Here is a 27,467-nt window from a genome sequence, read left to right on the forward strand (position 1 = left end):
TGCAGGCTTTATATAACCGTTTGGTCCCTTTGAATAAAGGTGTAAAGGCATTCAGTGACATACAGCTGAAGAGATTGCAGGTACGGCTCTAACACAGTAACAGGAGGAACCTGTTTCAATCAGTAGAACAGCTTTTTCACTACTGTACATAGTTAAGGCCTACCAAGGGAATAGTAGGGCTTTTCTACTGGGGATTTTCTCTTTGAGCAAAAGAAGATGAGAGGTGACGATAAAGATAACAACGCATGATAAGAGACAGATTAAGTGGGTAACCAGCATCTTTTTCCTAGGATGGAAATTGCTAATAGAAGGGGGCATAATTTTAAGGTGATTGGAGAAAGTATGGGGGTGGGGGGTTGTCCAAGGATGGATATTAAACAGAGAGCAGTGCATGCATGGAACACTCTGCCACGGGTGATGGCAGAGGCAGATGCACCAGAAGCAATTAAAATAAAATCTTAGATAGGCACATGAATGAAAAAAAATGTGAGAGGGAAGGGTTAGTTTGACCTTGGAGTAGGTTAAAAGCTCAGCACAACATTGTGGCCCAAAGAGCCTGTTCTGTGTAGTATTGTTCTGTTCTAGACACTGATCCAATTGTTTATATTCAAAAGAAAGCTGAATAAGTATCTGCAGAAAGAATTTGCAAGGATATGGAGGGACAGTGGAGGGTGGAGCTCAGCCCAGCTGCTCTTACATGGAGTTGGTGCAGACATGATAACTGAATGGCCTGTTTCCCCCACTGTAGTTGATATGTAAATCTGTGTATCCAGGTCTGCTGCCTCTTTAGACCCAGTCCTGAGCTCTCCAGCCAATATAAATAGTTTCTTTTGCTGCCTTATTAATTCTAATCATGCCTTGATCTCCCAAATCTCAAGCATTTCATTGCTTCTTACTGCTGTTCCTCTTTGTGATGCAGCCATTAATTTGTTGAAGAATTGAACTTTGCATCATTGGTGGGAGACTGGATTAACTTTGGGTCAGGAGATTTGGACAAATTGTCGTCTCGGCTTGAGGGAAAATTACCATACTTTTAAACTGCTTTGACTCCCACTCCATGCAGAGCTTCTCTGGGCTCCATTCCCCTTTTTGGGGTGTAGAAATGAATACATTCCTCTGTCTTGAGGTTGAATAGCTCACTAGCTACTCAGCTATCTAAGGCAGCAAAATGAGGATGGCTGTTGAGTCATTGCCCCTGCAAATCAAAAGCAATCATAGACTCATACAGTGCAGAAACAACCACTCGGCCCATCTGGTACATGCTGACCAAGACTTCTGCCTGAGTTAGTATCTGCGTACCTGTCCAAAAGTCTTTTTACCATCCCACTCTGCCCACCCACTTCCTGTAGCAAGTCATTCCATACACCTACTAGCCTCTGTGTGGAAAATCTGCCCCTCAGGACTGTAAACGTGCACCCCTCACAATTACACACACATCCACAAGGTCATGCCTTGGCCTCCTATTCTCCAAGGAAAGCAGTTCCAGCCTGACCATTGCTACCCAAGTCCAATCCTGACAACATATTTTCTCTGCAGCTTAAGTACATAAATATAGAAAAGTCAGCACTTGGCAGTTTTCCTATATATTATCAACCACATTCCTCCATTCCCTTCATATTCAAGAGTGAGTCTCAAAGCATCTTAAACTCCACCAGACTGCCTGCTCCCACTATTGTCCTAATAATGCATTCCAAATACCTAACCTACCTCTGTGTTTCAAAGAAAAGAAACAACCCCCCCCCCCCATGTGCCTTTTAAAACTGTCCTCTCTAACCTTAAAAACATGTCCTCCAGAGTGTTTAGACCTCTCAGAAATTTTTTTTTAAAACCATCGGAGCTTTTTTTTTACAGAGAGTGGTGAATGTGTGGAACTTACTGCCCTGGGTGGGAGAGGCAGGTACATTAGAGACATTTAAGAAACACTTAAATAGGCACATGAATGATATAAAAATGAACATTTGTGGGTGGGAAGGGTTAGAATGAACTTGGAGTAGTTAAAAGGTTGGCACAACATCATGGGCCAAAGGGCCTGTACTGAATTGTTCTATACACCCACCACCCTCCACCCTCCACATGAAGAGCCCATTGGGTCCCCTTTCACCTTAAACCTGTGCCCTCTAGTTTTAGACTCCTCTATCCTGACGAAAGGACCGTGACAAGCATTTCCATAAAATTCTGAGCAATGAGAGCCTAGGCTGGTCAACCTCTCCCTATATCTCGGGCTCTCTAGTCATTCTTGTACAGCTTTCCTGCACTCTTTCCAGTTTAACAACATCTTTCCTAAAACAAAGTAACTAAAACTGAACTAGTGCAGCCTCATTTCACTTTATATTACAGCATAATATACGAATCTGCCTACTCTGTGCATCACACAACCTTAAAACCTCTATCAGGTCTCTCTCAGCCTCTGGTTCTCCAGGAAGAACAACACATGTTTGTCCAACCATTCCTTATAGCTCATACCCTCTAATTCAGGCAGCATACTAATGAATCTCTTTTGCACACTTTCAACAGTATCACCATCTTCTATCTGTTGATGCCCTGAACAGCACACAACACGCACAGCAGTGTGCACACACAATGTGCACAACAGTGTGTAGTTCTAGAGTGTGGTAAAACAAAGGTATCCAGGAATACAGATCTATAATTCCTTAAAATGGTGTTACAGGTAGATGGGGTCATTAAAAAGGGCTTTTGGCACATTGGCCTTCATAAATTAAGGTATTAACTACAGGTTGGGATGTTATGTTGACGTTGTATAACATGTTGGTGAGGCTTAATTTGGAATATTGTGTGCAGTTCTGGTCACCTGCCTATAGGAAAGGTATCAATAAGATTGAAAGAGTACAGAGGAATTTGCAAGGATGTTCCCAGGACTTGAGGACCTGAATTATTGGGAATGATTGAAGAGGTTAAGACTTTATACCCTGGAACATAGGTGAATGAGGGGGGTACGTAACAGAGATATACAAAATGATGAAGGGTACGGATAAGGTAAATGCCAAGCAGGCTTTTTCCAGTAACCTTGGGTGAGATGAGAATTAGAGGTCAAAGTTTAAGGGTGAAGGGTGAAATATTTAAAGTAAAGCTGAAGGGGAACTTCTTCACTCAGGGTGGTCAGAATGTGGAACGAGCTGCCAGCAGTAGTGTTGGATATGAGTTCAATTGTAACATTTAAGAGAAGTTTGTGTAAGTACATGGATGGGGGGGATCTGGGGGGGGGGGAGCTATGATGCAGATATAGGTTGATGGGACTAAGCAGGATAACGGTTTGGTATGGACTAGATGGGGTGAAGGGTCTGTTTTCGACTCTGCACCTACTTGTTTAGCACTTCACTTGGTGGTGTTTATCATCTCCAGCTCTATTGCTTTCTTATGAATTTCTAATTTGCATCTTTTTTCTATATTCCCAGAAACTTGGAATTAACAAAACTGATCCTACTGCGCTGACTGACGACGAGATAAATCGCTTTGTGAGGCTGGACATTGAACAAGATTCTATCACCTGGCAACGAGGTATCAAACCAGTTTTGTTCTGCTGTGCTGTATAGAACATAATGCATGATGAAACGTGGAACAGTACAGGTCCTTTAGCCCACAGTGTTGTTTCCAGTGTTGTTATACCTTCTAAAATCAGTCTAATGTTTCTCTCCCACATAACCATCCATTTTATTTTCATCATGTGCCTACCTGTAGATTTGTTAAATGTTCCTAATGTATCTGTCTCTACCTCCATCACTGGCAGTGTATTCCACACACCCACTGCATGCACTCTGGGTCAACAATAAAACCTACCTCTGACATTTCCCCTATACTTATTTTCAATCCCCTTAAAATTATGCTCTCTTATATTAGCTGTTCTTGCTCTGGGAGAGAAAAGGCACTCTATCGAAGTGTCTTTTCATCTTACACACCTCTGTTAAGTTACCTCTTACCCTCCTTCACTCCAAAAGACATAAGCATGTCCTTATTAGACTTGCTCTCTAATCCAGACAACACCCTGGTAAATCTCCTCTGCAATCTATGGACCAAGATGTCTTGGGTCCACCCACTGTTAAGAATCCTGCCATTAACCCTGTGCTCTGGCTTCAACTTGGACCTTCCAAAGTGTATCACTTCACACACTTTTCAGGATTGAACTCCATCTTCCATTTCTCAGCCCATTTCTGCATCCTATCAATGTCCCATTGTAACCTACGACAGCCTTCTACACTATCCACAATACTACCAACATTTATGTCATCTGCAAAATTTCAAACCTACCCTTCTACTTCCTTATCCAAGTAATGTATAAAAATCATAAAGAGCAGGGGTCTCAGAACTGATCCCTGCAGAACACTGATCACTGATCTCCAGGCAGAATACACTACATCTACAACCATCTATGGACAAGCCAGTTCTGAATTCACACAGCCAAATTTCCCTGGATCCCACGGCTCATTTTCTGGATGTATCTATCAAGGAGAACCTTATCAAAAGTCTTATTCCACATATATACCACATCAACTGCTCTACTTTCATCAATGTGCTTTGTCACATCCTCAAAGACTTCAGTCAGGCTTGTGAAGCATGACCTGCTGCTCCCAGCTACGGTGACTACCTCAAATGCTTGGAAATCCTGCCCGTAAGAATCTTCTATAATTCGCCCATAATGAGGTAGATTCTGAGGTCAAGAGTCCACTTCTGGTTCTAGGGGATTATTTTGTAACTTCTACCCGATGGGAAGGGGGAAAAGAGAGAATGTCTGAAGTGAATGAGGTCTTTAATTATGCTGGCTGCCTTACTGAGGCAGTGAGAAGTGTAGACAGTCCATGGAGGAGAGGCTGGTTTCTGTGATGTGCTGAGCTGTGTCAACAATCCTCCGCAGTTTCTTGCAGTCTTGTACTCTACAGTTGTCATACCAAACCATTATATATCCCCACGTGTAGACTTTGCTGGCTTGAACTTTGGGCTCAGTCCAAGCTTTAGTCAATTTTTTTCTCTTCAATAGTAAGTTGGACAATTTACCCAATAGGGAAGGTGGAGAGTGAAACGTTTTTGGAGCAATCATCGGGTCTGTCTCACACAGTGCATGTTTTCTATTTTAAAGTAATAGACACCAATGACAGGTTTCTGAGGAAGATTACGATTGGCCAGTCCCCCACTGAGAAGGGATTCACCAGAACAGTAAGTCTTTAATATCCCCTCTCTCCCCAACTCACCCTCCACATCAGCAGACAAAAGGGGGGCTTAACCTCCCTACAGGGACTTGGGGACTTAACTGCTCACCGTATTAATGACAGGATAACTAGGTGCCAATCCAGGTGTGCATTATTGCAGAGACAGAAAGTGCTGGTATAATAGCTCGCCGATAACGGTCATAGATGATAAAACTGGCAAATGGATTTCAACATGGGTAGATGTGGTCATCTGTGCTGGATATGCAAAGTGAACAGAAAGCTTCTATAATGCTAAAACTATAAGCAGTAGAGGTCCAAAGGAAAGGAGTGTGGCAATTGGAAGGGAAAGGGTGGTTAAGTCTATTTTGTTAAAAGTTTGGACTTGATGGGGTATAGGAGTCAAACCAGACACAGGCTGTGGTAGAACAAAGGACCCTATTGAAAATCCTGGCAATTCTGGATAATGTTTCTCACCCTCTGCACCCCCGCCTTGGCTGAACACTTTCAGTAGAAGACCTAAGACAATTGTGCTGCTCTGAAGAGCACAATATAAGGTCATTCTTACCCTTGGCCCTATAGGCTCTATAATGAGGCAACCTATAGCCAGAGAAGTGATGACCCCTTCCTGTTAGATTGTTTAAAATTTTATTTTTATTTATTCTTCTTACTACTTATACTGTTTATCTGTGAATTTGTTATGTTACTGTGACACTGTAATTTCCTTTGGGATCAATAAAGTATCTATCTATCATCATATGTTGCTAGTTAGGGGGCTGGAGTGCAGAGAGGAGATGTTGCACTTTAGCAGCACTAAGCTCTGTTTGGATGCCCCCTTGGAATTCCATGAACAGTTCATTAGATCACTGCACTTACCCTGTTATGTATACAATGCACTTGGAGTATTGTGAATATTTGTGGGCCCCTTATGGCATTGGAGAGAGTCCAGAGGAAATTCATGAGAATGATCCTGGGAATGAAAGGGTTAATATATGAGGAGTGTTTGATGGCTCAAGGCTATACTGGAGTTTAGAAGATTGAGGGGGGATCTCATTGAAAATATTGAAAGGCCTAGGTAGAGTGGATGCAAAGAGGACATTTCCTATAGTTGGGGAGTCTAGGAGCAGAGAGCACATCCCTTTAGAACAGAGATGAGGAAGAATTTCTTTACCCATTGGGTAATGAATCTATGGAATTCATTGCCAAGTGTTTTGGTATGTTTAAAGTAGAAGTTGATAGGTTCTTGATAGATATCAACCGTGGAGAAGACAAGAGAAGGGGTGGAGGATGGCAGAGCAGACTCATGGGCTGAATGGCCTAATTCTGCTCATCTGTCTTGCCTTGTAGTTCAAGATTTAAAGGAAATACAGCACAGTTTTACCAAATTGCCAAGGGTATTCAAATCACAGACCTTTAGACTTGAGGTATCTATAGGTACAGGGCTGACAAACAAAAATGGTATTACAGTAGAATATTGGCAGAGAGTATGTTGAAGAGCAGTGCAGGCTTGAGGGACTGAATAGCCTACCCCCTACTCGCTACCCCCTTGTTTCCTGTATTCTTATGAGGGAGGCTGTCTGCTTCTCAAACCTGTGCTACCTTTGCCCATGAGTTGGTTGATAGCAGTGTTGAAAGAGTTAATGTGCCTGGGGAACTTGGCTGAACTGAAGAATGGTGAGGGGGGGGATTGTGAATCTTATCAGATCGATTGCTAAGAATGTGAAGGTGTGCATGCAACCTATTGATTGGGCCTCCTACACATGGGTATGTCTCTTTTTTCACAGTGTTTCAAATGTGTAAGTTTTTGTCTCAACAGGCCTGGTTTGTCACCTGGAGTGTACTGTTGACAAAGTAAAAATGTGTAATCACACTACTCCATTATCATTCTTGCTCCATGTATATGTAACGGGGAAGGGGCAGTAGATTTGAATTCGGCAGCTTGTGATAAGTCTGAAAGATTGGGGGATGATAATGTTTGGCTTGTGTGTTTCACCTTTTAGGCGCAGTTTGACATCACCGTGGCAAGTGAGATCATGGCTGTATTGGCACTGACAGATGGATTAAAGGACATGGGGGAACGGCTGGGAAGAATGGTGGTTGCTTCCAGTAAGAAAGGAGAGCCGGTCACCACGGACGATTTGGTAAGCCTAGAATTCAGTGCACCCAGAACTGCTCAAGGCTCACAGCATGGGACATACAATAAAATGCTACCAGGGACATTGAATCATGTGCAGTTTATTACACAACCAACTCTCACATGCTGCCTTGGGAACAAATGATCTGTCCATAATAAATGGAACAAAAAGTTAGTCAAAATATTTCCACCAACTGCGACTCCAGCCTTGAACTCCAGGCCGGGTCTTCACATGCTGCGATTGTGACTCCCGTCTCCCCCTCCCCCACCACCACTCTGCAATCCCCTCTCCCTCAGATCCCATCGTCAGCTCCTGGGCCCTCAGAGGCTCCATCTTCCTCTCACCCCAACCAAAAAGGCTATCCCCTTCTCAGAATTCCTCCGTCTCTGCCGCATCTGCTCTCAGGATGAGGCTTTTCTTTCCAGGACGAAGGAGATGTCTTCCTTTTTTAAGCAAAGGGGCTTTCCTTCGTCCACCATCAACTCTGCTCTCAAACGCATCTCTCCCATTTCCCGCACATCTGCCCTCACCGCATCAACCCGCCACCCACTCGGGATAGGGTTCTCCTTGACCTCACCTACCACCCCACCAGCCTCCAGGTCCAATGTATAATTCTCCGTAACTTCTGCCACCTCCAACGGAATGCCACTACCCAGCACATTTTTCCCTCCCCACCCCCCTTTCTGCTTTTCGCAGGGATTGTTTCCTACGTGACTCCCTTTGTCCACTCGTCCCCCCCATCCCTTCCCACCGATCTCCCTCCAGGCACTTATCCTTGTAAACGGAACAAGTGCTACACCTGCCCTTACACTTCCTCCCTCACCACCATTCAGGGCCCCAGACAGTCCTTCCAGGTGAGGCGACACTTCACCTATGAGTCGGCTGGTGTGGTATACTGCTCCCGATGTGGCCTTTTATATATTGGTGAGACCCGACGCAGACAGGGAGACCGTTTTGTGGAACACCTACGCTCGGTCCGCCAAAAAAAGCAGGATCTCCCAGTGGCCACACATTTTAATTCCACGTCCCATTCCCATTCTGATATGTCTATCCATGGCCTCCTCTATTGTCAAAATGAATCCAAACTCAGGTTGGAGGAACAACACCTTATATACCGGCTGGGTAGCCTCCAACCTGATGGCATGAACATTGACTTCTCTAACTTCTGTTAATGCCCCTCCTCCCCTTCTTACCCCATCCCTGACATATTTAGTTATTTGCCTGTTCTCTATCTCCCTCTGGTGCTCCACCCCCCCCCCCACCTTTCTTTCTCCTGAGGCCTCCTGTCCCATGATCCTTTCCCTTCTCCAGCTCTGTATCCCTTTCGCTAATCACCTTTCCAGCTCCTAGCTTCATCCCACCCCCTCTGGTCTACTCCTATCATTTCGCATTTCCCCCTCTCCTCTACTTTCAAATCTCTTACTATTTTTCCTTTCAGTTAGTCCTGACGAAGGGTCTTGGCCCAAAATGTCGACAGCGCTTCTCCCTATAGATGCTGCCTGGCCTGCTGTGTTCTACCAGCATTTTGTGTGTGTTGTTGTCAAAATATTTCCCCAGGTTTGAGATGTCAAACACTAGAGGACATGCAATAAAGTGAGAGGGGAAAAATGTATAGGAAGTGTATGGGCAAGTTTTTCTACAGAGTGGTGTGTGGCTAGAACAGGCTGCCAGCAGTGCTAGTGGAAGCAGATGTGGTACTGGTCTTTGAGAGGCTATTAGAAATAGGAATAGTCAGGGAATGGAAGGATATGGATCGTTTGCAGGCAAAAGAGATTTAGTTTAGTGTTCAGAGCAGACATTGTGGGCTGAAGGGCCTGTTTCTGTGCTGTACTATTCTATGTCCTAACTGATTTTATTTTATTTGTGAATCAAAAGTATACACTCACTGGCATCTTTATTAGGTACAGCTGCTCGTTAATTCAAATATCTAATCACCAATCATGTGGCAGCAACTCATTGCATAAAAGCATGCCGACATGGTCAAGAGGTTCAGTTGTTGTTCAGGACAAACATCAGAATAGGGATAAAATGTGATCTAAGTGAATTTGACCATAGATTGATTGTACCAGATGGGGTGGTTTAAGTATCTCAGAAACTGCCGATCTCTTGGGATTTTCATGCACAACAGTCTCTAAAGTTTGCAATGAGTGGTGCGAAAAACAGAAAACATCAGTAAGTGGCAATTCTGTGGGCAAAAACAACTTGTTCGTGAGCAAAGTCAGACAAGGATGGCCAGATTGGTTCAAGCTGACAGTAACTCAAAAACCACACATTACAACAGTGGTGTGCAAAAGACTATCACTGAAGACACACAACACATTGAACCTTGACGTGAATGGGCTACAAAGGCAGAAGACCACAAACAAACTCGGTGGCCACTTTATTAGGTACCTCACATATAGCGATTAGTGCAGGATTAAAGCCAACCCAAGCTCAAATCTCAGGCATACACCTTTTAACTATACCCAGTGACTTGGTTCCCACGACCACCTGTGGCAATGAATTCCACAGGTTCACCATACTCTGGCTAAAGAAATTCCTTTTCATCTCTGTTCTAAAAGGATGTCCTTGTATTCTGGGGCTGTGCCCTCTGGTCTTCGACTCCCCCATTATAGGAAATTTGCTCTCTACATCCATTCTAGTCCTTTCAATATGCAATCGGTTTCAGTGAAATCACCCCCTCATTCTTCAAAACTCCAGGGAGTACAGGCCCCAGAGCCATCAAACACTGTTCATACACTAACCCTTTCATACCTGGGATCCTGATGAAGGGTCTTGGCCCAAGATGTCAACTGTTTATATCTATCCATAGATGCTGCCTGCCCATCTGAGATCCTCCAACAGTTTGTGTGTTTTGTTGAAAGTTATCCCGAGTTTACTTTGTACCAAAGGAAAAACTAAGGTGTGATTTGCCTTTCTCTCTCTAGGGCATCAGTGGAGCCCTTGCTGTGCTAATGAAAGACGCCATTAAACCCAACCTCATGCAGACATTGGAGGTTTGTGATGTTTCATATGTGTTTCTCTTACTAAATCAACTTCCATTTTCACAACAGAGGGAAGACAGACTTCTCATTAAAATTCTGGAATCTGTATGCCTCTGTGCTCGCAGGCTTGCTGTTGTTAAATGGAAAATTTGAAAAGGATGGGTGAAAAAGGCAAATGTTCACCTTGGATCAAGGTGAAACATCGTTTGTTTGATGTCTAGGATGTGGACAGCCTTGGTAAAGACTTGTCTAATTCCTCCACACTGTTGTATTGGCTGCCTATCGTATTCGCCTCACTATCCACATTCAGATGGGTTTATGTTGTATACACCAGGGTGCAATGAAATTCCTTGCTTGGTTGAAGCTAAGAGTACGAATGGTATGGTAATAATAAATACAGTGACGAGTACAAAGCAAAGATATTATCAAACACCCCACCACCCTGGACATTCTCTCTTTCTTACCTTCTCCTCGGGCAGGAGATGCAAAAACCTAGAAGCACAGGCTCAAGAACAATTCAAGATAGGGTGGTGTGGTACCACAGGAATTAGTGTAATGTTTTAAAGCACCAGCTGTAAGATTGGGTTCAATTCCTATCACTGTCTGTAAGGAGTTTGTATGTTCTCCCTGTGACTGCATAGGTTTCCTCTGGGTGGTCAGTTTCCTCTTGCATACGAAAAACGTACAGATACGGTTAGTGAGTTGTTGGCACGTCATGTTGGTGCCAGAAGCATGGCTGCTCAGCACAATCCTTGCAGGTTTGATCGGACACAGACTGCATTTCACATGTATGTTTTGATATAAAGCCAATGTTTTCTCTTTAGCTTCTCTCCGGCTGTAAAAAAAAAGATATTATTTTTGAACAGTCCCTTAGCATGATCAGATGGATTCTTGATTTCTCAATCTTCCTCATTATGACCTTGCAAATCAGTTGTCCGACTGCCTTTTCTCTGTAACTAACATCGTATTCTATATCCTGTTATCTTATCCAGAATTACCTCTACGCGCTGTTATTTATGGGTGGCATGCAAAGAAGGCTGTGGAATGAGGATTGATGGATCTTTGTGTTGTTAACAGGGGACTCCGGTGTTTGTCCACGCAGGACCTTTCGCCAATATCGCACATGGAAACTCCTCAGTCCTGGCAGACAAAATAGCATTGAAGCTGGTTGGGCCCAGTGGCTTTGTAGGTGAGTTATGGGTACTGTTTGCTTTCACATTTTGATACTTTTGAATACCGGACTTGGGCAGAAACTTCCACTAGACAAGTTTACTGATATCTCCTTGAATTCCACAATCACTTGCAGCCCAGCTTGGCACAGAGCTGCTCCATGTACAACCCATGGATTTTACCTCTATGTGACAAATGATGCCCAGACTCCAGCAGTCCATTGAATGTTCTTTTTGAACATTATCAACACAAAAACTATTAAAACTACTACTAAGAAGTTATTTTAAAAATGACAATTACTGGAGATAATAGTAAAAATGTTAAGATTTCCTCACTTGAATGAAAGGATAGCATGCTTGGCAACTCCCCTCATCAGCTCTCTCCTGCCATTGGGATCAATGATCCTACTGGGCTTGAACCACTTCAACAAGCAGAGGTGAGTGAAATTTTGTGCTCTCTATTTCATTCACCTCTCCAAATCACATTTGATCCCTATCCCTCTTTGTATTACCTGCTTCAAGAACAGCAACTTTCCTCACACCACTCAGTTCTAAAACCAACCTGCACAACTTCAATCACCGTCTCAGTGTAACAACACTGACCACTTTGCAGCGTAGCAGTTAGCATAACACAATCACAGTGCCAGCGGCCCCGGTTCAATTCATGTAAGGAGCTTGTACATACTTCCTGTAACTGTGTGGGGGGGGGGGGGGTTCTTCTACATTCCAAAGAGGTACAGGTAAGTTTTGAGTATGCTGTGTTGGCCCCAGAAGAATGGCGACACTTGTGAGCTGCCCAGCATATCCTAGAACTGTGTTGGTCGTGATGCAAATAGTGTATATCCATGTATGTGTGACAAAAATACAATTTTTAAGAGTCCCAGCAAGAATGTGCAGGTCTCTTGGCCATCAGCTAACAGAGCGATGGTGCCAGATGGCAACATAGGAGACTGCAGATGTGAGATTCAAGTGCAAAGGACAAACTGCTGGAGGAACTCGGAGGGTCAAGCGGCATTGGGGGTGGGGCTGGGATGTACAGTCTGTTAATGCCAATGAATGATTTGAGTACAGCACGGGGGCATGGCATAAGGTGAGCAGCATTCACAAGAAAAATATAATTAAGCATTAATTATATGCAATTCTTACAAGAAAGAACGCAATTAAAACAAAAATAAAACACCAAATCCACAAAATGTTGCTATTCTGAGGTAGTGATTAGTTGTAGTATCAATTGGTTCTGGAACTGAGTGGCTGAAGGAAAGTAACTTCCTGAAACTGGTGATGTGGGACTTTAGGCTTCTGTATGTCCTGCGCACTATTAGCTGTGAGAAGATGGCATGGCCCAGAGGGTGGTGATCTTTGATGGAGATGTTGCTTCCTTCAGGCAGCGTCCTCAAAAAGAATAAAATTAATCTGGAGCACTGTGCTGGTCTAGAGGGTTCTGTCCAGGTTCAAGGAATGTTATTCTTATTCCAATAGACTTCTAATTAATTTCTTTAAAAGACATTTCAAACAAGTGAATTTCACTTCAGTGACATGGAGTGACACACAAGATGCTGGAAGCCCTCAGTGGGTCAGGCGGCATCTAAAGATCCACTTCATCTAGAAATCCAGATTCCAGCATCTGCAGTCTCTTATATTGACACAAAACATCAACGATCCATTTCCCACCATCCCACCACAGATGTTGCCTAACCCACTGAGCATCATGTGTGTGCTCCAGTTCCAGAATCTGCTGACTCTTGTACCACCCGTTTTAGTAAACTGAGTAAGTTTAAAATGAGTGAGTTGTTATGTTGTATGGGGGTGGGCAGAAAACGTGACAATTGGGGTCCAGGTAAATGGAGAGCTCAGGCACCACCTAATCCAGCAAATACTGCGCATTCAGAACTTCTGAATTGTTGGATACCAGGTTATCAAAGATTTTATTTGGAGATACGGTACAGTAATAGGCCCTTCTGATCCAATGATTTCACACCGACAATTTACACCTATGTGACCAATTAACCTACTAATCTTGTACGGCTTTGGAACGTGGGAAGAAACCCACTCTGTTAGGGGGCAAACGTATGAACTCCTTGTAGACAGCAGTGAGAAACGAGCCTGGGTTGCTAATGCTATGGTAGCATTACACGACTGTGCACTCATTACTTGGCTCCTGACTTATTCTTCCTGAAGTATCTGTCTCAATGTGATTTCTCACCCAGCAGGATGTTTGTTTTTGATGCTCTGGTTTGTTTAAATCCAGTGACGGAGGCAGGATTTGGAGCGGACATCGGAATGGAGAAATTCTTCAACATTAAGTGCAGGTACTCAGGTCTACGTCCCCACGTGGTGGTGCTGGTTGCCACAGTACGAGCTCTGAAGATGCATGGCGGTGGCCCCACTGTGAGTACAGCGATTTAATGAAGAGCTACACTCCGGCAAAACTCTGAAAGTACACAGGAAATGAGTTGGAGAGGCTGCATGCTGCACACAGGCTCCTGTAGGGCAGTGCAGTTTTTGCCACACCAACAGTGTGGTTGACATAAAGCTGTACAGTATCAGCAATTGGAGTTCAATTCCCATTGCTGTCTATAAGGATTCTGTATATTTTCCCTGTGACCATGTGGGTTTCCTCCACATGCTCCAGTTTCCTCTCATGTTCTAAAAGACATACTGGTTAGGAAGTTGTGGGCATGCTATGTTGGCACCGGATTCCTTTAACCTACTCAAGATCAAAATGGAATCCCTTCCGTTTTTCTTTCACCCATGATACTAAGAGTCTCTGAAGTATCCCTCAAGTACCTGCCTCTACCACCACCCCTGGCATCACGTTCCACACACCTACCACTCAGTGTTTTTTAAAAAAAGGGATACTCCTTTCCTATACTTGCCTCCAATCACCTTTAAATTATCCCCCTTCATATCAACTCTCCCCTCATCCTCCTTTGCTCCAAAGAGAAAAGCCCTAGTTCACTCAGCCTATCCTCATAAGACAGTTTATTGAACTCCTGAGCCCTGATTTAGACAGGACAATGACAAAAATATGCATGGCAAGTCTGGTAGTCTCCAAGGTGTCACTGTTTTGTGCAAAAGTGATTTCAGTGAAGTGTCAGTCCTGTCCTAGAAGGAAACCTCCTGTTACCTGGAGCCAAAACCTGTGGCTGCAATTCTTACTCGGGCTCATTCAACATCTATGAGAGGCATAAATGGGATCAATAGTCTTCCTCCTCCTGGGTGAAAATGTCAAATACCAGAGGGCATGGGTTTAAAGTTTAAAAGGGACATGCAGGATAAGTCCATTTACCTGTGCTTGGCCCATATCCCTCTAAACCTTTCCTAACCATAAACCTGAACAAATGTCAAGAATTGCAATTGTATCTACCTCAACCATTTCCAGTCTTTCCTGCACAATATATTTGAAAATCGAATTTTAATACTACTTTGTATTTTTTCTGCAGGTGACAGCAGGTGTCCCCTTACCAAAGGAATATACTGAAGAGGTAAAGCCTAAGGGGTGTTTATTCTTTGATGGGGGTGGGGAGAATGTTGCCAGTGTACAGCAAAGGTGAATGGCAATGTATTCAAGTAAAGACAGGGATGGTTTAAATTGGATAGGGTTTAACAGATTTATTTATTAGATTTTATTTTGCAGCAGCAGTACAGAGCAAAGATATAACATTACCATTAATTGCCAAATTAAATGGTGTAGAAGGAAAGGAATAATGAGGTAGAGTTCATGGGTTCAAGGACCATTCAGAAATCTGGTGGTGAAGGGGGAGAAGTTGTTCCTGAATTGTTGGTCATGGGACATATGCTTATATACCTCCTCACTAATGGTAGTAAATGGTAAGAGGGCATCTTCCAGATGTTGAGGGTCCTTAACGATGACCATTGTGTGCAGTCTCTCTCCTTATTCCAGTTATTAGACATCAGGATCAGGTTTATTATTACACACTTAGATGACATGACTGCTGTTGGTTTGCAGCAGCAATACAGTGCAAAGGTATAAAATTATTATAAATTGCAACAAAAAAATGGAGTAGTGTTCATGGATCATTGAGAGATCTGATGGCAGAGGGAAAGAAGCTGTTCTTGAGTTGCTGAATGTGGGTTTTTAGGCTCCTGTACCACCTCCCTGTTGGTAGTCATGAAGAGAGGACATGTCTGGCACTTTGCATGCTTGCAACTCTTCAAACTACTCGTGCCTATGCAGAAACTTACTCAGTTCAGTTTCAGGGAATCCCAAGCCAGGTAAGTTGAGGGCTGCTGATGAGAAAAGGCCAAGTGAGTTAGTGTTTTCCTTTATGGAGAGAGGGATGATGGGAGGTAACTTGACAGAGGTGTAGAAGATGATAAGAGGCATAGATAGGGTGAACAGCCAGAGAAATTTTTCCAGGGCGGAAATGCCTGATACAAGACAGGCATAACTTTAAGATGATTGGAGGAAAGCATAGAGGGGTATTATAGACGTATTTTTTTACATAGACTGGTGGGTGTGTGGAACACCCTGCCAGGGGTGGTGATAGAGATAAATACATTAGGAGCATTTAAGAAACACTTGGATAGGCACATGGATGAAAAAAACATGGAGGACACTATGTGACGAATGGTTAGATTGATCTTAGAGTAGGTTAAAGGGTCAGTACAACAATGGGCTGAAGGGCCTGTTCTGCACTGTAGTGTTCTATGAATATGCTGCTGACCACATAACTCTGTTGATGGGTGTATGTGGGTGTGCATTCCATTCGTGCAGCAGGATGAGGTGAGAAAAGTCTTGAGATATGTGGGGTGGGGCAAGTTTTTATTTGCAGAGAGTACAGTAAACACGCTACCGGGGTAGTGGTGGAAGCAGATACAACAGTGGTGTTTAAGAAGTTATTAGACGCATAAATATCCATGGACTGGATGGATATCGACTATGTACGGGGGGAAGAGATTTAATTGACTTTCTGTTTAGCCCAGACATTGTGGGCCAAAGGCCCTGTTGTACTGTACTTCTATCTTCTCACCTTGGATTATCCCTAATGTGGGAAAGGGAGTTTACAGACACATGAGGGTGGAAGAAGTTGCAGGGTTAAACAAGGACTGGAGGAATAGAATTACTGGGATTGCTCTGCTAGGAGTTAGCATGGACTCGAGGGACAGAATAACCTTCTGGGGTTGAATAAGTAAGTAAATGTGACATGATGTGACTGAACATTCTCCCTCCTTACTGCAGAACTTGGACCTGCTGACGAAGGGCTGCAGCAACCTTCGGAAACAGATCGAGAACGCAAACTCATTCGGGGTCGCAGTGGTAGTTGCAGTCAATGCCTTTGAGTAAGTTTGTGATCTGCTGTGCTGTCACTCTGTTAATACAGCTCAGGATGTGGGCCAAAGAATAGGAGACACAAAGGTAGGGATGGGTTGGAGATACGAGAGTCATTAAACTTTGGCACGGCACAGGCTGTAAGGAGTTTGTATGTTCTCCCCACGGCCATGTGGTTTTCCACCAGGCGCTCCGGTTTCCTCCCACACTCCAAAGACGTATGGGTTGGGGTTAGGAAACTGGCATGTTACATTGACACTGGAAGCATGGCAACACTTGCCAGCTGTCCCCATCACATCCTCAAGACTGTGCTGGTAATTAGCACATCAACATTTCGTTGTAGCCTTTGATGTATACGTGACAAATAAAGCCAATCTTGAAAGATCTTTGATATTTCTCTTGGTAATTCAGCACTGACTGACACAAACCTGAGATGTGTAGCATCTTGCTGTATTAGACAGTGCTGTTGCCATACCAAGCTGTGCTTCATTTGGATAGGATGTTTTTGATGGTGCATCGATTAAAAATTGGTGAGAATCGAAAGGGACGTGCCAAATTTCTCTACTGAGGAAATCGAGGTGTTGGTGACTTTTCTCAGCCATGGCAACACATGGTGATGTTCACTAGAAACTTGAAGTTCTCAACTCTCTCAACCTCAGCACCGTTCAGAGGACAGGTACATTTGCACTGCACTCCATACCCCCCTCCACACTTTCCTGAAGTCAATGACCATTTCTATTTTGACATTGCGGAAAGGTTATTGTCATATTAGTATGTCACTAAGCTCCCTATCTCCTTCCTGTATTCCAACTCATTGTTATTTGAGACATGTCTGACAACAATGGTGTTGCCTGCAAATTTTTCAATGGATTAGAGCAGAATCTTGCCTCAGAGTTGTGAGTATATATAGGGAGTAGAACGCAGGGGTGGGGGGCAGAGTGTGTAGCTTTGTGGGGCTCCAGATTAAAGAATAATGTGCCCTTGGCATCAAAGAGCAGAAGATGCAAAAGCAGGAGTGGGAGGGTATTGTCATGTGAAAAGCTTGTCCTGCATACTGCTATACATTACACAGTGCATTGAGGTTGAACAGGATAAAACAATACAGAATGCAGAGTAAAGAGTAACAGTTATAGAAAAGGTGCAATGCAGCTGCCCTTGAGCTTTGTGGTACATGCTAAACTCAGGTAAATCAATAACAATACAGAATAAAGTGTAAAAGTTACCAAAAAAGTGCAGTGCAGGCAAACAATAAAGTACAGAATCATAACAAGGTAGATTGTGAGGCTAAGAGTCCATCTTATCATACAAGAGGCCTGTTCAAGTGTCATAGAAGCTGTCCTTGGGACTGGTGGTACGTGCTTTCAAAATTTTGTATCCTCTGCCTGACGGGAGGGAGGAGAAGAGAGACTGTCCGGGGCGGGTGGGGTCTTTGATCATGCTACCTGATTTACAGACAGTGTAGACAGAGTTTGTGGAGGGGAGGTTGTTTTCTGTGTTGTGCTGAACTTTGTCACAACTTTCTGCAGTTTCTTTGGTCAAATGCAGAGTAATTGCCATGTCAAGCTGCGATGCATCCAGACAGAATGCTTTGATTAAAAATTGGTGAAGAGTCGACAGGGACATACCAAATTTCTTTAGTCTCCTGAGGAAGTAGGTGCACTGGTGAGCTTTCATGATGGCGACTTCAACAAGGTTGGGCCAGGGCAGGCTAGTAGTGATGTTCGCACCTAACCTGAAGCTCTCAACCTCAATGGAGCTGATACAGACTTGAGCATGTGCACCACACCCCCACCCCTTCTGAGAGTCGATGACCAGCTCTTGTTTTGCTGACATTGAAGGAAAGGTTGTTACCATGACACCATGTCACTGATCTCTCTGTCTCCTTCCTGTACTCCAACTAGTCATTATTTGTAATTAGACTTCCAGAAATTTAGCACTGACCTACAGAAATTTTCACCACTATATAAGGTGCTAAGTGAGACAAACGTCTCTGGAAATATTTATGACCTGAACTGATGACTGGATTCTTCTTCCCACAGATGCTACTTGACTGGCTGAGCTCTTCCAGCATTTTCTGTTTATGCCTCTGCTTCCAGCATCAGCAGTTTTACTACTCTGTGTACCTGTAAAGATGTGGAGCTGTCTTTGGGTGGAGGTATTCCCATGGTTCATATTCCTCTGTGTATATGAGTGTTCTTGGAGTGAATGGAGACACAAGAGACTGCAGATGCTGGAATCGAGCAACAAACACCCTGCTGGAGGAAATCATTGGGTAAAGTAGTGTCTGTTTGCGGAGGTGATCGGGGGTTGGGAGGAATTGTCAATGTTTCAGGTCAAAACTCTTGTCACCAGCTTTCTTTTGTGCCTTCTTGCAGGTCAGACACCAAGGCTGAGCTGGAATTAGTCTGCAGTATGGCCAAGGAAGTGGGCGCATTTGATGCAGTAAAGTGCACTCACTGGGCTGAAGGAGGGCTGGGAGCCGTTGAGTTGGCAAAGGCTGTGCAGAGGGCTTCTGAACTGCACAGTGACTTCAAATTCCTCTATGATTTAGAAGTAAGAATTAACATACATGCTGGTTTAATTTGTAGATCTAATGGTGGAAGAGACAATAAGAAATCAGACTGCTGGAGAGTGGTAATGGGAGGGCAAAGAAATGGCAGATGAACTTGATAAGTGCTTTGCATCAGTCTATACAGTGGAAGATACCAGCAGTATGCCAGAAATTTGAAAGTGTTGGAAGGCACTCAGGATTATAGTTGTTACTAAGGAGAAGGTGTTCAGGAAGCCAAAAGGTCTGAAAGCAGGTAAGAAACCTGAACCAGATGCACCACACCTGAGGGTTCTGAAAGGTAGCTAAAGAAATTGTTCAGGCATTAGTACTGATCTTTCAAGAATCACGAGATTCTAGGATGGCTTTGGAGTAGTGGAAAATTGCAAATATCATTCCACTCTTTAAGAAGAGAGAGAGAGGCAGAAAAAGTGAAATTATAGGCCAGTTAGCCTGACTTTAATGGTGGGAAGATATTGGAATCCATTATTAAGGATGAGGTTTTGGGGTACTTGGGAGCCTGTGATAAAATAGGCCAAAGTCAGTATGGTTTCCTTAAGGGAAAATTTTACCTAGTAAAACTGTTAGAATTCTTTAAGGAAATAACAGGCAGGATAGAAAAAGAAGAGTCAGTGGAAGTTGTATACTTGGACTTTAAGAAGGCCTTTGATAAGGTGTTGCACATGAAGCTGCTGAACAAGATGGGAGCCTGTGGTGTTGCAGGAAAGATACTAGCATGGATAGAAGGTTGGCTGACTGACAGAAGGCAAAGAGTGGAATAAAAGGGGCTTTTTCTGGTTGGCTGCCGATGACTAATTGTGTTCTACAGGGATCTATGTTGGCACCACTTATTTTCACGTTATGTGTCAATAATTTGGATGACAGATTGATCGCTTTGTAGCCAAGGTTGCAGATGATATAGAGGTAGGTGAAGAGGCATTTGGTGTTGAGGAAGCAGGGAGTCTGCAGAGGACTTGGACGGGTTGGGAGAATGGGCAAAGAACTGAAAGATGGAATATAGTATTGGGAAGTGTATGGTCATGCACTTTGGTAGAAGGAATAAAGATGTAGACTATTTTCTAAACGGAGAAAAACTCAGAAGTGCATAGGGACTCAGGGAATCTTCATGCAGGATTCCCTAAAGGTTAACTTACAGGTTGAATCGATGGTAAGAAAGAAAAATGCAGTGTTAGCATTCATTTTGACAGGTCTACAATGAAAAGCAAGGAGCTGATGCTGAACAAGGCATTGGTCAGGCCACAGAGTATTTTGAGTAGTTTTTGGCCCCTTATCTAAAACAAAGATGTGCTGGCATTGGAGAGGGTCCAGAGGAGGTTCATAAGAATTATTCTGGGAATGAAAGGGTTAATATATGAGAAGTATTTTTTGGCTGTAGACCTGTACTCACTGGAGTTAAGAAGAATGAGGGAAGGATATCCTTGAAACCTACCAATGAGTGGATGTGGAAAGGATGTTTCCCAAAAAAATTATAGCATTTGTAAAGAGAATTAACTAAAAAAGGTCACTTATAAGAAAATTGAAACTTTGGGACCAACCTTACTTTTGTACATGGCATACCCCAGCAGAGGGTGAATTACCTGTTTTATCTTGTCAATCTGTTTTCTAAGCACTGCTCTTTAATGTGGGAGTCTGACTTTCTATTTCTCTGGTAAAGCTGCCTATTGTGGACAAAATCCGTACTATAGCCCAGAGGATCTACGGTGCTGCAGATGTGGAGCTCAGTCCTGAAGCACAGCATAAGGTGGAGGTTTACACCAAGCAGGTAAGGGGCCTGTCATGCAGTCTCATCTTCCTCCAGGCAGGCTTAGTCATCAGAATCAGGTTTACTACCACTGACTTAGATGATGTGACATTGGTTTTGTGGTAGCAGTACAATGCAAAGGCATAAAATTACTACAAAGTACAAACATCAATAAATAGTGCAAAAAAAAGGGTGCAATATTCATGGACCATTCATACATTTGGAGGCAGAGGGGAGAAGCTGTTCTGAATTGTTTACTGTGGGTCTCAAGGCTCCTGTTCCTCCTCTTAATGATGGTAACAAGAAGAGAGCATGTCCTAGATTTCATAAAGTTGCACAGCATAGAAATTGGGCCTCTGATCCACGAACCATCAAGCATCCATTTACATCAATCAGACACTAAATATTTTATTTTAACCATGTTCCTATTAACACTCCCCTCCCCACCCTTCCGATTTTAACCCTGGGATTAAACCTGGATCTCTGGAGATGTGATGCAGCAGTTCTGCCTGCCGTGACACTTACTGCGGGTAGAATCAGAATCAGGTTTATTATCGTGAAATTTGTTAACTCAGATAAGCAGACATCTCCCCAATGGGAGAAACTCTCAGAATGGGTGTGTCTCAGTGGGCATTCACCATCTGCTGAGTCAGCCCATACCGTCATTCCTCTGCTGAACCCTACAGCACAGAAACAGGCGATCTAGTCCACTCCGAACTATTATTCTACCTAGTCCCGTCGACCTGCTCCCAAGCCATAGCCCTCCATACCCCTCCCAACCATATGCCTGTCCAAATTTCTTTTAAATGTTGAAATCATCTGCAGTTTTCACTTTCTCTTTGACCTTTGCCTGTGGATGTCCAGGATGTGTGAAGAGGTAAAACAGGATCACAGCTCCCTGTGTTTATAGAAAGGAGCCCAAACATGCTTGTGTGATCAGGAAGCTTGGGGGTAAAATCATAGTAGATTAGCCCAGCCTATCACCAAGTGCCTTTTCACTGCCTGTGGAAGAGCCCCGGATAATTTACCCCTGTATCTTCTGTCTTGCTTAAATATGAATTTTCTACCCGAGCAATAATCTACATTCTCTCTTAGAAAACAAGGTTGTTTCCTTCCCCATTCTATAGCAAATTCAACCAACACTGACACTGTACAGGGAGTAACTGCTGAACTGAACCTGTAATGACCTTGTCATTGTTTCCTATCCTTCTGCCAATTTGATGCTAGCACAAGAGACCTCAGATGCTGGAATCTGCTGCAACAAACACTGGGGGTCAGTGAGTCAGGCAGCATGAATGGTTTCTACCCAAAATGTTGATAGTCCATTTCCCTCTACGGATCCTGTCTGACCCACTGAATTCCTTCAGCAATCTGTTAAAATTTTGACGCTGCTTACTTGATAAAGAAATAGGCCAAGGATTAAGGATCAACTTTATTTGCTGTATACATTTACATGTGTGAGGAATTTGGTGTGTAGTGTTGGTCAGGTTGCAACCTGCAAAAAAAAAGCAATAACATTCAACAGTTATGCAGAATAAAGAACTATATAAAATAAATTGGAGGTTAAAGTACAAGTTTGGAATAAAATGTGAATAAATACATAATACCAGCATGTATTTACAATGTAAACAACATTTTTTAAATGATTTAAAGTATTTACAGTGACTGAGGTAATTCATAGAGGGGGGAGGGGAGGGCTAACAAAAATGATTGATCAAGTTAACTGCCTGTGGGGAAAACTTTTAAGATGGCATGAAGTTTTTGATTCAATAGCCCTAAAACACTTTACAGAAGGAAGCTTTGGGAAAAGGCGGCTTGCAAAGTGGGTAGTTTAATGATGTTTCCTGTCTGCTTCTTTTTCTTGGACACGTACAGGTCCTGCAGTGATGGTAGAGTCTAGTCAATGGTTTTTTCTGCTGACCTGACAGACATATCTCTTTTTCCCCACCCCCGATTCTGGGGGGCTGGGGGAGTGTTAATAGGAACGTGGTTAAGACAAAGCCTGAGTATTTGTTCTACCATACTCACACAGCTTTTATCCTTCTTTCAAAACAGCACATGTGAGCAACAGCAAACCCGGTTCTGAAATTCTGTTATCAGGTTCTTAAACTGACCCTTGTGTATAATAAATATGAACTCATTCTCCCAATGTACCTCACAGAGGCTCTTGCACTTTATTTGTCTACCTGCAGAGCACTTTCTCAGTAACTGCCACACTATAGAATATTACAGCATGCTACAGGCCCTTCAAACTTTCAAACCTACTCCAATATCCATCTAACCCTTCCCTCCTACATAGCCCTCCATTTTTCTATCATCCAACATTCTATGTCATTCTATTTTCCATTTACTATGTAAAAATTTTACATAAAGATTACAAAAATTTCATGAACTGTAAGATCAATATAATTTTGTGTGGATGATACAATTTTTTTCACTATATTTTGGTAGACCTGACAAATACCAGTAGTTGATGTAAAGTGATTTGACCAGTAGTTGTGTAAAGTGGCTGTATTTAGGTTGGACATTGAATAAAATGAGGAGATCTCGCCTTACTCTAAAAATCTCTTCTTGTTTGACCAGGGATTTGCCGGCCTTCCTATCTGCATGGCCAAGACTCACCTGTCGTTGTCCCATGAGCCAGAAAAGAAGGGAGCACCAACTGGGTTTGTTCTGCCAATCCGGGATATCAGGGCGAGCGTTGGTGCTGGGTTCCTGTATCCACTGGTGGGCACTGTGAGTACATCAGGGCACAGTAGCTGATTCATGTGGCTGACTGCCGAGACCGGGACTCTGTTCCCTCAAATATAAAAAGTTAGGGGATGATTTAATTGAGACTGCTTAAATTTAATAGGAGAGAGAACTTGTTAGGTTAGTTCTATTGTCAAGATTCAAGTTTATTTATCACATGTACATCAAAACATATGGTGTAATGCATCATTAGCGTCAATGACCAACACAGTCCAAGGATTGTGCTAAGCAGTCTGCAAGTGTTGTCATGTTTCTGGTGCTAACATAGTGCTGCCACAACTTTCTTGCCCTAACCTGCCTGACTTGCTGAGTTCCTCCAGCATTTTATGTATTCTTGCCTGCATTTGGTACTTATTCCTTCATTGTGTGTCTATCTAAATGCCTCCTAAACACCACCTTCATATCTGCTTCCATCACTGCCTCAGGCATCATGTTCCAGAAACTCACTACTGTGTTTAAAAATACCCAATTATCCTCGTTTAAATTTTCCCCACACTCCTTGAAGCTAGACTAATATTAAGCATTTCTACCTGGGGATGGGGAAAGGCTCTGACTCTATGCCTCTCTAACCTTATAAACCTTTACCAGCCCTCCGCTCAGCTTCTAATGCTCTAGGGAGAGCACCCCAAGTTTGTCCAACCTCTTCTTGTAGCTCATACTCCCTAATCCAGGCAGCATCCTGGAGAACCCCTTCTGCACCTTCTCCGTAGTCTCCATATCATTCCTGTAATAGGGTAAAACAAACTGGTTGCAGAGGCATTGTGCAATGTCGTAACACTGTGCTCTCTACCAACCTGCTTTTAAAGGCTCCCTTGCGTAGTAATTCTGATCAAGCTAACTAACTCTTGTTTCTCTCCTCACTGCCTGGCCTGCTGAATATTTTCAAAATTTTCTGTTTTGTTTTAATCTATACATAATTTCTTTCCTCATAACACAAGAGATTTTGCAGATGCTGGAAATCCAGAGCAACGTGCACAAAGTGCTAGAGGAACTCAATAAGTCAGACAGCATCTATAGAGGGGAATAAACACTCAACATTTTCAGCCAACACATTTACTTTCCTCGGTTTTCTCAAGACCAATCTGAGTAAATGCGGATTATTTTTATTGAAAACAGTTTGTCTGAAAATGGAGCTAAGTTAGTAGGGCCAGCCAGGGGTGTGTAGTTCACAGGCATTGATGAGCATTCTCTGCTGCAGTCGCTTTTAATTAGCACACTGCAAAAGAAAAAAACAAGTTGCTAATTGGCCTGACACACTGATGGTGTGTTACCCCTGAGGGCATGGGTAGGCAATAGGCTCATAAATTAAATGGCTTGGAACATGGGACACTAGAGAGAGAAATCTTGAGCAAAACACACAAAATGCTGGGGGAGCTCACAGAGGAAAATAAAGGGAAAATGAGACCCTTCATAGTTCAAGTTTAATTGTCATTCAACCGTACGTAAATAGCCATGAATACAGCCAAATGAAACAGCATTACTCCAGGACCAAGGTGCAAAGCACATTATGAGCAGTCACACAAAGCACGTGTAGCATATACAAGGTAGCAGTAAACTGGAGACAGCAGACATTTCCCTCCAGGGTGGCTGTAAACAAGCAACACAGCAGCTTGGGGCCAGGTCCTCGCTACGACCAAAGCCGTGCTGTCCGTCAGTAAATCAGTGAATCAAATTTGCAGCATTCCACAGTAACAATGTCCAACAGAATCTTGTGATCACAAGAAAAATAACTAAGACAATCAGTGGCTGTTAGACTACACGCCTCCTTTATGCACCAGGACCTCTCTGACTCGGGTAGCAACACAATCTGCACCGTCTAGCTCCTTCAGTTTCTCTGCCAATGAGCAACTCACTGTTGGGCTAGACCTGCAGTACTTTAAGTTCTTGATGTCCAGCAGGGTCTTATAATTTTAAAAAAAAATCTTAAAAATGACAATATCGCCTTTGGTTGACCCTGTAAAAGCTGCTGTGATTGAGCACACCACCGTCTTACTGGAATGGTCATCAGGAAAGGTCTCAGCCCGAAACATTAACTGTTCATTCCCCTCCATAAGTGCTGCCTGAGCTACTGAGTTATTCCAGCATTTGATGTGTTGCTTTAAGCACCTAAAGATTTTTTTTAAAGATTTTATTTGTCACTTGTACATTGAATTATCAAAACATACAGTGAAATGCATCAAATCAAATCAGCAAGGATTGTGCTGGGCAGCCAGTAAGTGTCATCATCCTTCTGATGCCAACATAGCATGCCCACAATTTACTAGCCTTAACCTGTACACCTTTGGAACATGAGAGGAAACCCATGCCATCAAGAGAAGAATGTGCATACTCTTTACAGACAACAGTAGGCACTGAACCCCGATTGCTGGCGCTGTAATGGTGTTATGGTAAGAGGTGTATAAGATGTTGATAGGGCAAAATGACTAATACAAGGGGCCATAATTTAAAAGTGATTGAAGGAAAAAATGGGGGGGGGGGAATATCAGGAGTAGGTTTTATACTTCAAGGTCAACTTTGTCCTTCCTTCCTACATAACCCTCCATCAATGTTCTCTCTGTAATGACCAGTGTGCACAAAAATCTTAGTGCTGTGTAATTTTTTTCGCCCAGTGCCAATACGTGTGCACTGAATTTTTAAGTGGAAGTAAACCTGAAGTTATTCTAAGGATAATAAACTACCAAGAATAGCTTCAAGCTCACAGATAAATGCACATGTTGCTGTTTACAATCAGAAGCTTTGTTTTCAGAACACATATTTGGTGGTTTCATTCTGCCTTCTCGACTTCCATATAGATATAGTGGAAGACACTTTTATTTTGATAAATATTCATCAAAAGAAAATAATTTCACTTATCTAAGATGCATTAGCCCAAGGCTTTTTGACAGAAAAGGATGGCCCTGTGCTTCGGGCTCTACAGTTTCCACATCCTGCACATTAACAACTGAGAACATGCAAAGCCTGCTACCAACTGCAGAACGATATATTATAAGAAGTGAAAGTAGATTAAGTAATGAAATCTGGTTAATATGTTAAAACTTGAAATGTACTGAACATGCCAACAAGGTAGAGGGTGTCATACTTTTGTTTGCAGTTTAAATTCCGTTGTGCACTAGTAGCAAAAGATGTGTGCATGCGCACACCTTAGAGGAAACATTGCTATTCTATCATCCACATGTCTATCTAAGTGTCTCTTAGATGTCCCTAATGTATCTGCGGTCTACCACCACCCCTGGCAGCACATTTCACAGACCCAACACACTCTGTATAAAACCTACCTCTGACATCTCCCCTGTACTTTTCTCCAATCACCTCGACACAACATCAAGGACTGAAGGACCTGTACTGTTCTATGTTTTACATAACCACTTTGCTACCATGCAAAGGAAACCCACGCTGTCACGGAGAAGATGTAAATATTCCTTTCATGTAGTGGTGAGAAAAGAACACCAATTGCTGATGCCCTAACAACAATATGTTGACCACTACACTGCTATGCACAAGATACAAGTTGCTGCATAAAGCTGTATGGGCCCCCAAATCCTAAGAACTTTCTACAGGGGCACAATTGACTGACTGGCTGCATCACTGCCTAGTATAGGAACTGTATTTCCCTTAATCGTAGGACTCTGCAGAGAGTGGTGAGGACAGCGCAGTGCATCTGTAGTTGTG

The 27,467-nt window shown here is 43.1% G+C and overlaps 1 protein-coding gene across 2 annotated transcripts in view; it reads left to right on the forward strand.

The window, feature by feature from the left end:
• mthfd1b (methylenetetrahydrofolate dehydrogenase (NADP+ dependent) 1b) overlaps nt 1–27,467 on the forward strand; it is an 81,325-nt gene that overhangs the window by 44,213 nt on the left and 9,645 nt on the right. For both annotated transcript variants that reach the window (XM_059960686.1, XM_059960681.1), the window contains exons 15-26: nt 6–80; nt 3,414–3,516; nt 5,090–5,166; nt 7,157–7,297; nt 10,219–10,287; nt 11,353–11,464; nt 13,693–13,832; nt 14,888–14,929; nt 16,648–16,748; nt 19,113–19,290; nt 20,961–21,068; nt 23,631–23,783. In XM_059960686.1, the coding sequence (XP_059816669.1) occupies nt 6–80; nt 3,414–3,516; nt 5,090–5,166; nt 7,157–7,297; nt 10,219–10,287; nt 11,353–11,464; nt 13,693–13,832; nt 14,888–14,929; nt 16,648–16,748; nt 19,113–19,290; nt 20,961–21,068; nt 23,631–23,783 (1,299 nt within the window). The remainder of the gene's footprint in view (nt 1–5; nt 81–3,413; nt 3,517–5,089; nt 5,167–7,156; nt 7,298–10,218; nt 10,288–11,352; nt 11,465–13,692; nt 13,833–14,887; nt 14,930–16,647; nt 16,749–19,112; nt 19,291–20,960; nt 21,069–23,630; nt 23,784–27,467) is intronic.

The sequence above is a fragment of the Hypanus sabinus genome, chromosome 2 (assembly GCF_030144855.1).
Source record: "Hypanus sabinus isolate sHypSab1 chromosome 2, sHypSab1.hap1, whole genome shotgun sequence".
In the NCBI taxonomy this organism is placed as follows: Eukaryota; Metazoa; Chordata; class Chondrichthyes; order Myliobatiformes; family Dasyatidae; genus Hypanus; species Hypanus sabinus.